We start from the raw sequence: 16,133 nt of genomic DNA, 5'->3' as shown, positions 1-16,133 counted from the left end.
TTACTTTTATAATGAACTCTGTATATGCTTGTTTTTTGTTCCCTCTCAGATTCACAAGAGTCAATGTAGAAAACTCCTCGTGACTTCATACAAGTCTTATTTGAACTTCAAGTCCACTGTGATGGCTTAACAGCTATGGCATTACACTGTTGAGCACAAGGTCGCAAATTCAGCGACGTTGTGCTTAAAAGGATACTGAAGTGAGGCAGTGAAGTGATTAAGACTAAATAAATTAGCCTGCAAAAAACTCTACTGTTGTTAATTTCACCACCACAGATTTATTAATAGAAGAGAAACAAAGGGTGAAGTTTCAGTTTGTAAATCTTGCACCAAAATATTGTACATGATGTCATGGATTTCAAAGTGTTTTTTCGTACTTTGGCAACATTGGATCAACAAAATTTTCTGTACGCCAAGTCTCTGGCCCCTCGGAGGACAATGTACTTAACTTTTAACAATTAAGAACTATGTATTGTCTTGTGAATGCCGTTAAAATCAGTGACATCACAGTGAATCAGTGCAAGAACTTGAATGTAGCGTTGCCACCTGCATTTCCTTTTTGCGCATTTTCTTTCTTACTAAGCATCTGCTCGGGCAGGAATAGTGCTTTTGGTATTGACAAAGGGTACTCTACCACTGCCAGAAAGATCGTTTTTCCCTTCAGTGTCCTTTAACCCCTTAAAGGGGCCCAGCAACTCTTTTTGAGCACAGTCAAAAAGCCTGCCGATCGATAGTCGAGGCTCCTGAGAACGTGAGCCGAACATTACAGCGCGGCGCCTGGCCTGAAATTTACAATTAATTCTCAAGGTCAGCTAGAAATCGTTCCCTCTTCTCTCGGCAAATGATGCCATAAACCTAAATAACCGCGCCATTAACCAAAAGTCCATGGCCATTGGCCGATTTGAGCATCGTGAGCTGCATAATTACTGTGGCCGCCACAGGATGCCGCCACGTGCTCGCGCTCGCCCTCGCGATCACACTGAAAGTAAGCTGCGTGTTCGAAGAAAAAACAAAATTAAAAATGCTCAAGGTCATGACACGTGTTGACAAAAGAACGCATCTTGTTGCCCACTTGTCATCCCCAACCCCTCCCCTTCCCGCGTAACTTTCAGCGCACTCGCTGGTACGAAAGGAGAGAGAAAGTGCTTAAAGCATGCGACAAATCGCTGTAACTTTTCTCGTACCTGGTGATTCTAAAAATTTTTGCAGCAGTCGATTCGCGAGTCAATGAAATCCTTTTATGAAGCCATTCGATGATTGCCTAGAAAGGTGTTGCAGGGCCCCTTTAACAAGGTGCGTACCTATATAGGGCTGCAGTGGTAAATCACAGTTTCAGGCTGTACTGTTGCAGTGCATGTGGTTTCATGGACAATGTGCTGTTGTGCAGAGCCCACATGAAGGAGAAGTTTCTTGCCGACCTGCGCAAAGCACGGGACACCACCACCAACAATGAAGAATTGGCTGTGGTCAGTAAGCCCCTTTCAGAAACATTCACCATTCTACCCTTACCATTGCACAAAATCAGTTATCTTTTGTCATTGAAAACATTTTAGAAACATTTATCGACCAGTTGCTTCTCTTATTTGTCTTGGGCAAATGTTGAATGAGATTCATGGACTTGTGTTCTTTGCCTTTTGGCTCAGGCTTGCACTCTTGGCTATCCTACCTTCACTGCAGCTGTGCACTCACAGTACTAGAGGCCATGTTTGCGGCAGTTGCCCTCACTGCCACTGTCGCCATGTTGTTAGAGAAGCTTTTACCTTTATCTCTTCCTGCTGTTCATGCAGTCACGCAATATTTCTGTTCTGGCACAAATTAAGCACCCTTATAGGTCATTCTGTTGTGATAAGCCATGCCCACAGAAGCTTCAGATCAGAAACCCTGAGCGATACATTAAAGAGCTTTAGATGTAATGCCTTAGCATAATGCTAAAACTTACCATAATTACTCGAATCTAAGCCTTACTCGAAAATTACTCGAAAAAGCGAAGTGCGAAAGTGCGGGGGTTGGCTTAGATTCGAGTACCATGATTTGACCGTAGCTGCCACCTACCTAAAGGCCATCCGCACTAGCGGCATGGCGGCTCACCGTGCGCAGACGGCTCTGCATGCACGTCCGAGGCTCATTTTCGCGACATCCTACTGTAGCTGCACGGTGACGAAGTCGCTCAGGCTCAGCGGCAGAGTGGTGGTCCCCATGGTTACTCAGGCCAACTGCGTCGTCTGCTTCGTACTGTCCATTGTTCCGAAATCTCGCAGTCCTTGTTCATGCAGTGAGGGTCGTCAAGCCAGCGAGGTTTCACGCTGGCAAAGGCGGGCTAAGGTGGATCGGGTCACATGATTACGGCGCCGGCGAATGCCATGCACTTTGACACCCTCTCTCCTTCTGTCGTGTGACACGGAGGTGGAAGAGGCGCGAGCAGTGCGATTGCGGAGTTGGTCAGTTTTCTGGAAGCGATCGGGCAGTGTAGTGCCAGTGTCAGACGGCGACTGCACAGCGAAGCTACACTTGCCTAGCCGGAGCTGATTTTCGCGTGGATCCTCATGAGTCGTGCTGCGCATGCGCGAGGATCAGTGATGTCACACAGCTGGCTCACCGGAGCCGGCATCTCACGCGCTCTCCGCCACCACCGCGCGCGGCTCGCCGCTGCTTGTCTGCGCGTTCGGGAGAAGTGGCGTCGTAGCCGCGACAGACAAACTGGCGCCGGCGCGTGCGCAGACTCCGCCACCGCCGCGCATGACTCGCCGCCGCCGGTCTGCACTTTCCAGAGGAGTGACGTCGTAGCCTTGGCAGACGTATTGGCGCCAGCGCGTGCGCAGCTATTCGCCTTCACTGTGCAGTCGCCGTCTGACACTGTGCTGGAGCCGCGTGATAGCGCCTCTGACTGGCATTTGCAGGTGGGTAACGCCATGGAGAAGGAGAGCGCAAATGCTGCTCAACGGCGCAGAAGAGCCGAGAAGCTTATCCCATCGGATCCCAAAATAGTTGCCTGGCAATTAGCACTTCAGCGTATGAAGAATGAACAGAAGAAGGCTAATAATCCTAGACAATCTGGAGAGCTAAGGATAATCAGCTGAACCATTGCTAACGCTACATATATCCTGGCATAGCCAAGCTAAGCCTCTGCAAATTTTTAGTTACATATGTATTCAGCTTCCTTGCAGTGTTTAACCCCTTGAGGGTTTTCGCCATACATGTACGGCAGAAGCTTCTTGGTACCAAAGGGTTTTCATCGCACATGTACGGCATAGCGTTTATTTTTAAAACGCACGCCTTTTTCGATCATTTTTCTTGCTTTGCATGTGCTGCCATGCTTCGGGAATACGTAGAATTTTTTATGCGCCGATGTCTCTCCGTTGCTTTTTTTATGCTTCGCAAAACGGCACGCCGGCTATCGCTTGCACAACCGAGCATGCCCGCGGCGCAGTTGGTTTCAAACGCACGCCTTCTTCGATCATTTCTCTTGCTTGGAATGTGCTTCCATGCTTCGGGAATACAGGGAATTTTTTTAATGCGCCGATGTCTCTCCGTCATTTTTTTGCTTTTTGCTTCTTCTTTTTTTTTGCTTTCCAAAGTGGCGTGGCGGCTTTCAGTTGCACATCAGAATGCGCGCACGCGGTCCAGCTGGTTTCAGTTTCGTCCTTCGTGTGGTTTTCGCTTCTTGCGCCCACAAAGCTGATGGCTGTTTGGTTTCTAATCTGTCAAAGGGGGACTGCTTGTTACTCTTTCGTTTATTGCTCCCTGGGGCGCGATTACATCTGTTTCTGTGCAGCGCTAAACTACACAAACGACGCCGCCGTGATTGCGTTTCCTGTTTTGGGGTCTCAGAAAAACTGAGTACGTCTTGTTGGCGATAAGACGAAGGATTATTATAGCTTTTTCACTCTTTTTGCTTTCCGGACGGGCGCACAGCCATAGAGTTTTCTTCCGTGTGCTCGCTGACGCAGTTCGCTTACGCTATGGAAGCGCATGCCGGTTGCTCTGCTGCCAGTGAGTCGAGCAGCGATTCTTCCGATGTGGACTATTCCCCAAGTGCCAAATCAGAATCTGATTCATTGGATTTCAGTTTGTCAGACGAGGATATTCTGACGAGTTCAGACTTTGGTGCCTTGGAGAGGACGACTTTCTTTTCGACAGTATATTCCTTCCAAGAACGTCGCTTTGGAGTGAAGTTGTTCATGCTTTGTGACGTTCATACAGGCTACATTTCGAGATTCATCGTCTATACCGGAGAAACTACAGCTGTGACTACTATGAAGGATTTGGGATTCTCGGGGTCTGTTGTCGTAGAGCTGCTAAGAGACTTCCTGGACAGGGGGCATTCACTTTTCGTGGATAACTGGTACACCAGCCCAGAACTATTCCAGTTTCTCTTCAGCAGACAGACAAATGCTTGTGGGACGATGCGCAGAAATAGGAAAGGGCTTCCAAACTTTGCAAAGAAGCTGAAGCAAGGTGAAGTGGATAGCTACCACACAAACGCTATGTTGGCGCTGAAATGGCATGACAAACGAGACGTGCACATGCTGTCCACAATGCACAGCGCGATCGCCGAAGCTGAAAAAGTGGATTGGAAAACGGGTAAAAAGAAAAAGAAGCCAAAATGCGTGCTAGAATACAACAAAAAAATGGGACTAGTAGACAAAGTTGACATGCAACTGAGCTTCTCCGAAAGCATCAAAGACAATGAAGTGGAACAAGAATTTTTTTTTTTTTCACTTGCTGGACCTGTCACTGCTAAACGCTTTTATTCTCTTCTGTAGAAACACCGCATCCACAACAACGTTTGCGGACTCCGAACAGCAAGTAGTGAGCCATCTGATCGAGGAGTATCACAGCGAGAGGAGCAAGGTAGGAAGGCCAAGCAGAGATCCTCCTGTTAGGCTGACAGCGCGATACTTCATAGGGAAGGTGCCACCCACCGATGCACCGGGAAGCAGGGCCTAAAGAAGATGCTACGTCTGTGCCAACACCACTCGACGACAGAAACTTCGCAAAGAAACGTGCTGCATGTTGGTGGAGTGCAACAAATCACTCTGTTTGGAGCCATGCTTCAAAGACTATCACACGCTGAAAAGATTTTAGTGTTAAAGCACGAACATTTTTAACCAGAAAAGTACTCTGGTGCGCTTATTTTTGTATGTCTGCGAGCTATGTTTAATACGATGCATAATTTTTATTTATAAAAAACTGTTAAGTGTATTTTTTTAGGATTTTGCTTGATCTTACTACGAATAAACCATGTGTATGTAACAACAAAAATGATCTTTTTGTCATTTACGGTCAGGAGAAAGAATTTTAGGCAATTTTTTGCTTAAAGGGACACTAAAGGCAAATAACAATTTATGTCAGAGTGAAAGCTCAATTTATGACAACGTCTAAAACGGCAATATTATCAACAGCAGTGCCCTACTTGCCGAGAAATTAAGCTAAATGTATCACATGATGAGCGCCACGAGCGGCACATTTTCAAAATGATCCCGATGACGTATGAGAGTCTGCCTACAATTAATCACTAGTAATCAAACCAGCAGCAATAAAAAAAAGTACTTCCGTGCATCAAGAGACGTAATAAAATGCTGTTTGTTCGTTTCTGTTTGGTTCCTGGAAAAAGGAACCTCTTTGGCGTTGCCATGGGGAACGACGCGTCTGGTTCAAAGGTTCCGTTTTCGCCGAACTGCGCTTCGCCCAGCGCCCTGCTTCGCTCACGCGGTCACGTCTCACTGGTAGTTTTGGTAGCGCGTACTGCCGCGTGTTCGACAAAATGCCACATGCATGTGATGTTGCCGGATGCCCAAATGGTGCACGCCGCCGTGCATTAAAGGCGGGCAACGTTGGACACGGCAGCAGTGACGTGTGAAAGACTGATGTCAGGCGGGGGATTTGAAGTGCGCTAATGCAATGGGGATCACAAACGCAATTTTATTTCAAAATAAGCACTTCCTTGGCATAAAAGTAGCACTACGAGGTTTCTGGCCCGCTATTTAAACAATCAACGTCGACTTAATATTTGCCTTTAGTGTCCCTTTAAAAAAATTGGCCGCGTATCTGCGTGCTTCGCTGCAAATGTCGTGTAAAGACGATAGAAGAGGCGCTGTGTGAGATATGGACGCCATCTGGCAATACGTCGGGAAACATGAGTGCTGTGTTGCGTGCTGGTAGTCCCGGCGCAGCAGCAGGCGAAGACCGGCAGTGACCAACGCGACCGGCGGGGACGCCAGCCAGCCCGAAAACACGGTTTGGCGCGAAGCGCTGAAGCAGAGAAACGTCCGCACTCAACGCGTACTCTCCACACACTCTTTTATTTACACGTCGCCTGGGTAAAACAGGAACGCCAGAGCGGCGCCTACAACCGGCAGCCTGAAGGCCGCCCACAACGCTGCTTTTTCATTTTTTAAATATTTTTTTTCACCTTCTTGGCCTTCTCAAAAGTAAAGTTTTTCAACACCAACCCATGGCATTCGTACAGTGCAATACAGAACCGAAACCGAAACACAACAATGAGCTCGTGCGAAGGGCACGGAGGAAGGCAAATTTCAGCGCAGTCGCATTTTCAGCTTTGTTGAAACAGCGCTCACTAGACGACGACGAAGTAAAAGAAGGCACAGGACAGGCAGCGTCTGTCCTGTGCCTTCTTTTACTTCGTCGTCGTCTAGTGAGCGCTGTTTCAACAAAGATGAACGCATACCAACTCGCTCAAGCTTCCATTCTTATGCATTTTCAGCGCAGCTTAAGAAACTAGGGTCCTTAAAATTACGTATGTATGCATTTTCTATTAAAGGAACACGCCACCTAATACTTACCTAGTGATGTTGCACCTCAGATATGTATGATATTTACTTTTTGATCGACAACGTTCACAAGTATGAACAGCCGTACCAGTTCAAGACGGCTGGCCCTTGGGCAAGTGGTTCAACTTTGGCCGAGTGGCTGAATCGAGGGACGTGCCGACAAACAGAAAGACAGACAGAAAGACAGACCAAAATTTCTGCGTTTAAGTTCCCCAAGAAAGACTATCGTCTTTAATAGAATCACCTGAAGAATTTATTTCAGCAATAAAAAAGTTACACATTTTTTGGACTGGATTTCGCGAAAAAATTCGACCCTCAAAGGGTTAATATTGCAATGAGTACATACACGATGTTGAGGTGATGTGTGTGTAAAAGCAAGAATCAATTATTAAGATCATGTTGCAAGCCGACGTCGTCATCATCATTGGCAGGGCTAATGCTTGCTTCGTATTATTCGGTGCAGTAAGGTTGCTAAGCCAGAGCCATTTTATTAGGACAGCTGAAGCAAGGTTTGGGACCAACCTAATTGGTAATTTGTGTTAATAAGAACAGCTGTTATTTTCTGTCTTTTGTCCGCTGTCGGGCCATTCACTTAAAAGTGGACAGCTTACATAAAATAAAAAAAATTAATATTTCAGGCACGTAGTGTTGCGTGCTCATAACACTGTCGTGGTGTACAGATGGACGGGCAGTCAAATGGTACTGCACTTTCCATGAGTTACTTTGGTGGCTAGAAGGAATGTGATAAACTGACAGACTAAAACTGAGTAAACGTAACTCTGCTGAGCATGACTGATTTCAGTGCAACTTGCATGGGAGATGATATGGAAAACACATATTGCGGGAGAGGTGGTGAACGAAATTGATGTTGCAGATCGGGAGTGTCGGTAAATTTAAGCGCCCTTGCATATGTCAGTGGCACATTTGTACAGATCACTCGCTTTCTCGCCTCTTCTTACAGTTGTTACGAAAGTTCAGGCCGCGGCTGGACGACCCCAACATCATATCCGGTGACGTTGTACTGAGCATGCTCATCTCCTTCAGAGACGTTCAGGTTGGTTTCTCTGCCTGCAATTTTGCTTGAGTCTAGGGAATGATAGACTTGCACAACAAACAGGCATCTTATTTGCTAGCTTGAACCTACTAACGAAGCAAAAGCTTGTCTAAAATAATGTATAACATGTGAAGTAATTCTTTTTACTAAAAACACAAATCCAAACATTAACGAAGTTCTGGGAAAGATCAAGGATTGAAGTAATCGTGAGAAGTTTCCAGACAAGGATATTCTGTACAGCCAACCTTTTAATCGAACTCTGAATTGAGACAAATACCCTTGTCTTAAATGTTTATTCCAAAGGTATTCATTGCTTGATGATTTCTTATCCTTACAATGTTAACTTTCCATGTCTTGTTTCTATGCTCTGTCAGAAAGTTGTTCGGGAGTGACTTGTGCAGATTATCTTGTGCTATGTTGTCATTTTTGAGGAATGTGAAAAATGAATGGTTTTGACTAGACTTGTGCGAATATTCGAGCACTTTGAATATTCGAATGAATATTACAGCAATTGAATTCACTTCGATTCGAATTTAAATTATTGGAAATTTCGAAGTACTCGAAATGAACGAATAGGTGTATATTAGTCCGCATGTAACCCCCTTGTAAAGGTGGTTTCACCGCAATGGAGGGGGCTGTACCGTGAATACACCTTTCCAGGGAAAATTCGCACTGCCGCGAAGCCCCACTTCAGGGTTAAAGGAACAGATTACCCTCACATTGATTCATCATTCTACCAAAAGTCAAATGCTGCTAGTATTCCAAGTTGCTTCCACTTCTCTTTGAACCAAACAGAATGACATTTGCACATGCCTTGTTTCAATTTTTTTTTAAATATTGTGTAGGTTGGGTCGTAAGAAATATGCTCATTTTTCTTTATAATATGGGATCTATAGTATTCGAATTCGATTAAAAATTATTCGACCCAATCACTATTCGCTTTGAACCTAAAATTCACTATTCGCACAAGCCTAGTTTTGACCAACTGAGTTCCTGACTTTCTTTTTTAATTCTAGGATTACGATGCAATGGTAAAGCTGGTGGATGACCTACAGACAGTGCCAAACATGAAGTTCACATCAGCGCCAGCCATCCAGCATGCGTACGCATTTGCATTAAATAGGTATGTGTAAGCTGTTCTCCAGTCTTGTAAAGGAATTGTCTTTGAAGATAGCACTGTTAACATTGCAGCATGCTCATGACCCTTATAAACATATTGAAAATCAGCTTTTAAGAAACTCGTACAAACGGCATTGTGGACCTCTGTAGTCTGGCATTGGTGGTGTATCAAGTGTTCTGTATTTAATAACTGAGCTATGATTCCTGAATTCGGCTCCATAAAAACAACTCTGAGATAGCTTTTTTGTTAACCATGTTTTTTCTTGTATGTATCTTTCTTTGTTTTGCCGAGAGTCGCATTACACGGCAAACACTGTTGAACCCTGTGACCATCGCAGCTGGAATCTATCAAGTCTCTTACACAAAGGAAAACTTATTTTCTTGAGTATGGGGTGTGCACCACAGTATGGGGTGTGCACCATTTTTTCATGAAAACAGATAAAGAAAGAGATACAAAATGATACAAACCTTGCGGCAACCTCATAATATGCAATAGTAGGTACTCTGACATTGAATACGAACTCTTTGCTAGTGGCATTGAATTGTCAGTTTATATTAGCTCTAAAGTTGTGTCCTTTGCCTTGCGTGCCTTCTGTCAAGGTTGTAAGCACATTAGCTATGGTTATGTGCTTTGAAACATCCACTGCAAAAGTTTTATTCACAGACCATAAGCCATCCATTTTCTTCAAGAAATACACGATTATTAATTTCCCGATTCACTTCTAGAATGGGACGTCTGTTGAAAGTACATGCCTTTTTTTTTTTAGGCGTAACCGGCCGGGCGATCGTGAGCACGCCTTGGAGGTGATCATGTCTGCGCTGAAGAAGAAAGAGAACCAAGTTCCCGACATCCTGTGCTTATGTGGCCGAGTCTACAAGGACAAGTTTGTTGAGTCAGACTACACGGACCAGGAGAGCCTGAAAAATGCCATTCACTGGTGGGTCATATGCATTCATTAAAGCCTGATGAATCAGAAGGGAATCCAAGATGCTTTATCGCAATGTGGTGCCATGTTGTAGGCCCCGCTGTGTTGCTGTTCCTCTCTGTCATTGTGCGACGGTTTGGGAGTGTATTGCCAGTTAGCGGGTCGCTGCAGGCCAAGCAATCATTCGTGATGGTACTGAAACACACAGAAGAAAAGAGCAGCGATACAAGATGGCAAGGCAGATAGGATGAGTGTTCGGACACCACTCTTCAAGTCTGCCTTACATCGTTGCGTTGTTGCCTTCTTTTTTTTCTCGTGCTTCAGTAGCGTCATAGAACCATTAAAACTTACCCTATTTTCAGTTCTTTCAAGCCGTCATCATTCCTGAGATGGCCTTCCTCACTTCGGTTTCGATATCAGTGTGGCGTGCTTCTGTTGTTGAGCTGGGCTAGTGCCTGGTTCAATGCTTAGTGGCTTTGAATATTCATTTGCCTTCTATGGAAATGATGGATATGTCTAATCTGTGTATGATCTTGTGAATTTGTGTTCAGACATTCTTGTGGATTTGTGTAGTATTCTTTGCCGTTCAAAATACTTTTTCTTTCCCTCTTCATGAAAGCAGTAGGCTTCTGCATGAATACTATGTCGCCAATGCAAATCGTTGCATTTAAAATGCATTACAGTCAGTGGTCATTACAATGGACCTCATTAATCCGGTGAGAAATCCGGTAAGTCGGTTATATTTACAGTTTTTTCTGCTCAGTATTAAGGCCTCACTGCATTATAAAACTACGGAAATCTGCATAGCCACTGTTGTCTGTTTTATCACTGGAACACTGGTGCAATCGCAAGATTGATGAAAGAATTCAGGATAAACTTATTAAGTAGATAGGCAGATTCACTTATGCAGTGATCGTGCAACCACAGTACACTCAAACCTTATTATATCAGTCGCATCTGCCACGAAAATAACTTTGCTATATCCGAAAATTCGTTATAAACGTTTTTTTGTAGCACTGTGTCTATGACAAGACTATTCTTCATTTACTTCGTTATAACCGATAATTCGTTACATCCACGCTCGTTATATCGAGGTTTCAGTGTGTCGGCATGATGCCTTGCCTTCTGCGTTTTGCAGTCTCTTCACCATAGCAAAATCGATTCACTGCAGGTACCGCAAGGGATTTGAAGTCCAGCCCAACGAGTATGCCGGCGTGAACCTGGCCACGCTGCTAGTCATCGATGGACACGAGCTGTCGAAGTCGACAGAGCTGCAGCAGATCAGTCTGCGGCTCAACAACCTGATAGGGCTGAAGGGCTCGCTGGACAATTTGGTAGACTACTGGGACGTGGCCACCTTCTTCGAGATCAGTGTCCTGGCCGAGAACTACGCTAAAGCCATCCAGGCTGCCGAGTGCATGTTCAAGCTGAGCCCACCCAACTGGTGCGTCGTGCCGTGTAAAGTGTTTCTGTTGCTTAGCAGGTTGGAGCTAGTATTGCGATTGCACAGTATATGCATTTTAAATTCAAAGCAAATATTAATAGTGTTGCATAGGCTTGTGCAAGTAGTACATTTTAGGTTCGAAGCGAATGGTGATTAGGTCGAATAATTTCAAATCAAATTCGAATAGTAGTATATGTCACACATTATATATATATATATATATATATATATATATATATATATATATATATATATATATATATATATATATATATATATATATATATATATATATATATACACACACGGTCGATCCCGGGTATATCGAACTCTGATATATCGAAATATTGTCTATATCGAACAGCTGAAAAATCCCCTTGAAAAACCTATGTAAAAGTATAGGGCACGTGTGCACGTATATCGAACACTTGTACGCCGACGCATTCGACATATCGAACGCTGCGCCGCGCCGGAGCCGTGATAATGACCGCAATTCGGTCGCGTTCCAAAAAAGTTACAGACCCTTTTCATGTGCGCGTTGAAAATGTGACCGCGTCCATGCACTCAAGCATGCTATCCCCAAAAGTATAGCCTTTGAGATCCATTTCCATCGGCGCCCCATGCAGCAGTGGCTATTTCAGATCTCGAAGGCCATGCCTTTGCGAACTGTACACCCCTGGCGTTTTTTTTTTTTTTTTTTTCGTCCTTTTTTTTACCAATGTTGCGACTGCCTGCTGCGAAAGCCCAAATGCCATTGCCATCGCCGAGAGCATGTTTCGACAGCATGTGCGCAGGTTGCTTTGTTGGTTGTGTGTAGCGTGCTGCGATAGTGTCCTCTCGCCGCTCCCACTTCCGACTTGTGCCGCCGCTCCCACTTCCGACCACGGTGTGCGCGGTATCTGTTGACCCCGGTCGCCATGGACGCAAAGAAGCGGAAGAACTTGGATTTGGCGACCAAAGCCGACATCATTCGGCGCGTGGAAGCTGGAGAAAAAAAAGTCGTCGGTCACAGAAGCATCTGGCATTCCTCGGAGCACGCTGAGCACGATTCTGCGGAACAAAGCCGATGTAAAGGCGAAGGCTGCCCAGTTGTGCCATTCTCAGGCTTGTCGTGTGCGTGTTCCTGTGTACGACAATGTTGAGAAAGCGCTGTACGCCTGGTTTCTGGAGACTCGGTCGAAAAACATTCCTATTGACGGCCCGATGCTGATGGAAAAAGCAAAGTGGTTTGCTGCGGCCTTGGGGGTTGACGGCTTCACTGGTGGCACCGGCTGGCAGCAACGCTTCAAGACTCGCTACGGCATTGTTGGAAAGACCCTGTCTGGCGAAAGCGGAGCGACAAACAGCCAGGACACAGAGAAGTGGCTCTCCGAAGAGTGGCTGAACATTCGCGACAACTTTGCGCCGTCGGATATTTACAACGCCGACGAAACGGCGCTGTTCTGGCAGATGTTGCCGAACAAGACGTTGGACTTGAAAGGGACCTCGTGCCATGGGGGAAAGATGAGCAAAGTGCGCGTCTCAATTTTGCTCGCGGCGAACATGGATGGCTCCTGCAAGCTGCGCCCGTTCGTTATCGGCAAGAGCAAGTCGCCGCGCTGCTTCAAGAACGCGAAAAGCCTCCCGGTCCGATAAGCGTTCAACAAGAAAGCGTGGATGACACGGGACCTTTTTTCCGAATGGATTCGCGCATGGGATGCCGAATTGGAGAAGTCTGATCGAAACATTTGTCTTCTGGTGGACAATTGTTCCACGCACCACGTCGTCAGCCACTTGAAAAGGATAACTGTCAAGTTTTTGCCGCCCAACACCACGGCAAGGTTGCAGCCTCTCGACCAAGGCATCATCAATGCTTTCAAGGTCGGATACAGGCGACGTCTGGTGCAACGGCTCCTGATAAACCTTCAGTTGGGGGTCGAACCGAAAATTTACCTCCTTAGAGCGATCCAGATGATGACTGAGGCATAGAATGATGTAAAAAAAAACCACAGTCGTAAACTGCTTTCGTAAAGCTGGCTTTCTAGCGTCACCTGACGACTTCGAAAGCGACATCACAGCAGACAACGACATGGGGTGCCTCGAGAATGACTTTCGCCAACTCTCAGCGTTTCCGGGTGCCATCGCCGATGGGGCCACTGCAAGCAATTTCGTCAGCGTTGATGACGACGTACAAGCAGTTTCGGACCTCACCGATGCTGAAGTCCTGAGCAGCGATGGTGATGCTGACGACGCCTCGAAGCAACCCTGCACCGCTGCAGAACTTGCGTCGGCATTCAGCCTCATTTGCCGCTGTTGTGGCACAATGGAAGGCGCAGGACTTGGCTATCTGGAGGGCCTCAGCCGTATTGAGGATGGCCTCATGAAATTCATGGCTCAGAAAAAGAAGCAATCCAAGGTCACGGACTTTTTTCATGCCAAATAGAGTGTGGCTGTTTTCGTGCATTTTTTTTTATATTCTGTGCAAGTCGGCAAGCTCCTGCTTGGCACAGACGCTGGAAACCGCTCCGAGGCTCAGCGCGTTACAAGGTAACTCTTAAATGGACATATTTTATATTTCGGATTATCGATATATCGAATTATTTCGCGATCCCCTTCGAGTTCGATATATCCGGGATCGACTGTGTGTGTGTGCGTGTGTGTGTGTGTGTGTGTGTGTGTGTGTGTGTGTGTGTGTGTGTGTGTGTGTGTATTAAAGGGGTGGTGCCACCAAATTTGTGGCTGGCGCGTTCTTTGCTGTAAGCGTTTCCTATAGCTCCAGGAAGCATGATGCACGCAGCAAGATTCATGTATTCTCGCTAAATAATTTAATATCGCCTTTTGATGTCGACAACTTTCAGTTTCGGTTTCTGGGCGCCGAGGTTGGGCAGTGACGTAGAAGTGTAGGAGGCTTGGTCACGTGACCACACAAGGCTGTGACGCACTTAGCCAGGAAGCGTTAGAAACGCGGCGAGTGATGTCGCAATCGATGCTTTGCCGGTACTATAGTGAACTAGAATATATTCTAGTTCACTACAGCCGGTACGTACGTTGCGGAGGTAGCGGAGGTCCGGAGGTCACTCGCGTCACTACAGCAGATCTGGTGTGACGTCACTACAACTTTCGTTGCCCTTCCTATAGATCTCTGTCAGAGCTGGCGCGCTAGCGATGGGTTTCCATCGGGAGAATGGGCATTTAGGTACACTTTGGAAGTGAATTAAAATATATTCTAAACGTTTGCTGTGTCTGACCCTTCGTGTGGAGTGTCCTTGCATACGGAGGAAACCCGCTACAGGCTTGTTATAGCCTCGAAATTTGATGGCACCACCCCTTTAAGTAATGAAGAAAGAGACTCCCACATTCGTTTGGCACCGTATATTTTCACTAACGTTTCGTCTGGTGGACCAGACTTTGTCAAACTCAGATTTTGACAGTCTGGCCCACCAGACGAAACGTTAGTGAAAATATACGGTGCCTAACCAACGAAAGTGGTAGTCTCTTTCTTCATTCCTTATTCTATTGGGGTCTGCGCGATTCTATTCCCACTACTATATATATATATATATATATATATATATATATATATATATATATATATATATATATATATATATATATATATATATATATATACATATATATATATATATAAGAGCATATTTGTCATGACCCAACTAACCTGTACAATATATATTTTTTTTAATTGAAACAAGGCATGTGCAAATGTCATTCTTTTTAGTTCAAAGGAAGTGGAAGCAACTTTGAATAGTAGCAGAATTGACTTTTGGTAGAATGCAAGTGATAACCTGTGAAATATGTTACGTTTCAAAATTTAGTATACTTAGAGCATATAAGCCGGTATAACGATCTTTTAAACTTGAAAAATGATGAACCGATGTGAGGGTAATTTGTTTATTTAACCTTGAAGTAGGGCTCCGCGGCAGTGGGGACTTCCCCTGGATAGGTGTATTCACGGTATAGCACCCCTCCATTGCAGTGAAACAACCTTTGCAGGAGGTTACATGCGGTTTATGTATGTATATTCGTTCATTTCAAATATTTCAAAATTTAGAATAATTTCAATTCGTTTTGAAGTGAATTCGAATATTGCAATATTTGTTTGAATATTCGCACAATCCTAGTGTTGAGTAACCTTAAAGGGGAAGTTTGAGTAAATTATAGCCATAACATCAAAACGTTGAAAAACCTGAAAGAATGCTGTAAAGAGGTCTTTTACTTACAAGATGGGAAATGGTGAAAAAGTCCACGTATAGTAGTTCTACTACACTGAAACATCCAAAGACATAGGCATGGACAGGTTGGCCCTCACACTAGGGATGTGCGAATAATAAATTTCATGTTCGAAATGAATAATAATTTGGTCGAATAATTTCGAATCGGATAGTTTGAATAGTATATATCACATATTATAAAGAAAAATGAGCATATTTCTCATGACCCAACTAACCTGCACAATAGTTTCTTAAATTTGGAAAAAGCATGCACGAATTTCATTCATTTTGATTCGAAGTTAAGTGGAAGCAACTTTGAATGAATAGTAGCAGGATTTTAAATTGAGTAGGATGCAAGTAAAATATGATTAAGTTTTAAAATTTGCTATACTTAGAGCATATAAGCCCCGCATAACAAGCCTTTAAACTTAAAAAAAAAAAATGATTAATCGATGTAAGGGTAATATTTTAATTTAACTTTGAAGTGGGGCTTCGCCGCATTGCGGATTTTTTCTGGGTAGGTGTTTTCAAGGCATAGCACTCCTGCGCTGCAGCGAAACCATCTTTACAGGGAGTTACCTTCGGTCTAAT

At 44.8% G+C, this 16,133-nt stretch overlaps 1 protein-coding gene across 4 annotated transcripts in view; it reads left to right on the top strand.

Annotated features, from left to right (window-relative positions):
* Positions 1 to 16,133, top strand: part of LOC119396072 (mitogen-activated protein kinase kinase kinase 15) — a 101,502-nt gene that overhangs the window by 35,395 nt on the left and 49,974 nt on the right. For all 4 annotated transcript variants that reach the window (XM_037663143.2, XM_037663148.2, XM_037663147.2 and 1 more), the window contains exons 6-10: positions 1,388 to 1,466; positions 7,753 to 7,845; positions 8,862 to 8,968; positions 9,732 to 9,902; positions 11,062 to 11,334. In XM_037663143.2, the coding sequence (XP_037519071.1) occupies positions 1,388 to 1,466; positions 7,753 to 7,845; positions 8,862 to 8,968; positions 9,732 to 9,902; positions 11,062 to 11,334 (723 nt within the window). The remainder of the gene's footprint in view (positions 1 to 1,387; positions 1,467 to 7,752; positions 7,846 to 8,861; positions 8,969 to 9,731; positions 9,903 to 11,061; positions 11,335 to 16,133) is intronic.

This window comes from Rhipicephalus sanguineus, chromosome 6, assembly GCF_013339695.2.
Source record: "Rhipicephalus sanguineus isolate Rsan-2018 chromosome 6, BIME_Rsan_1.4, whole genome shotgun sequence".
NCBI classification, from domain to species: Eukaryota; Metazoa; Arthropoda; class Arachnida; order Ixodida; family Ixodidae; genus Rhipicephalus; species Rhipicephalus sanguineus.
Note: the sequence above shows the minus strand (reverse complement) of the source record. Positions and strands in the feature narration are given on the sequence as shown.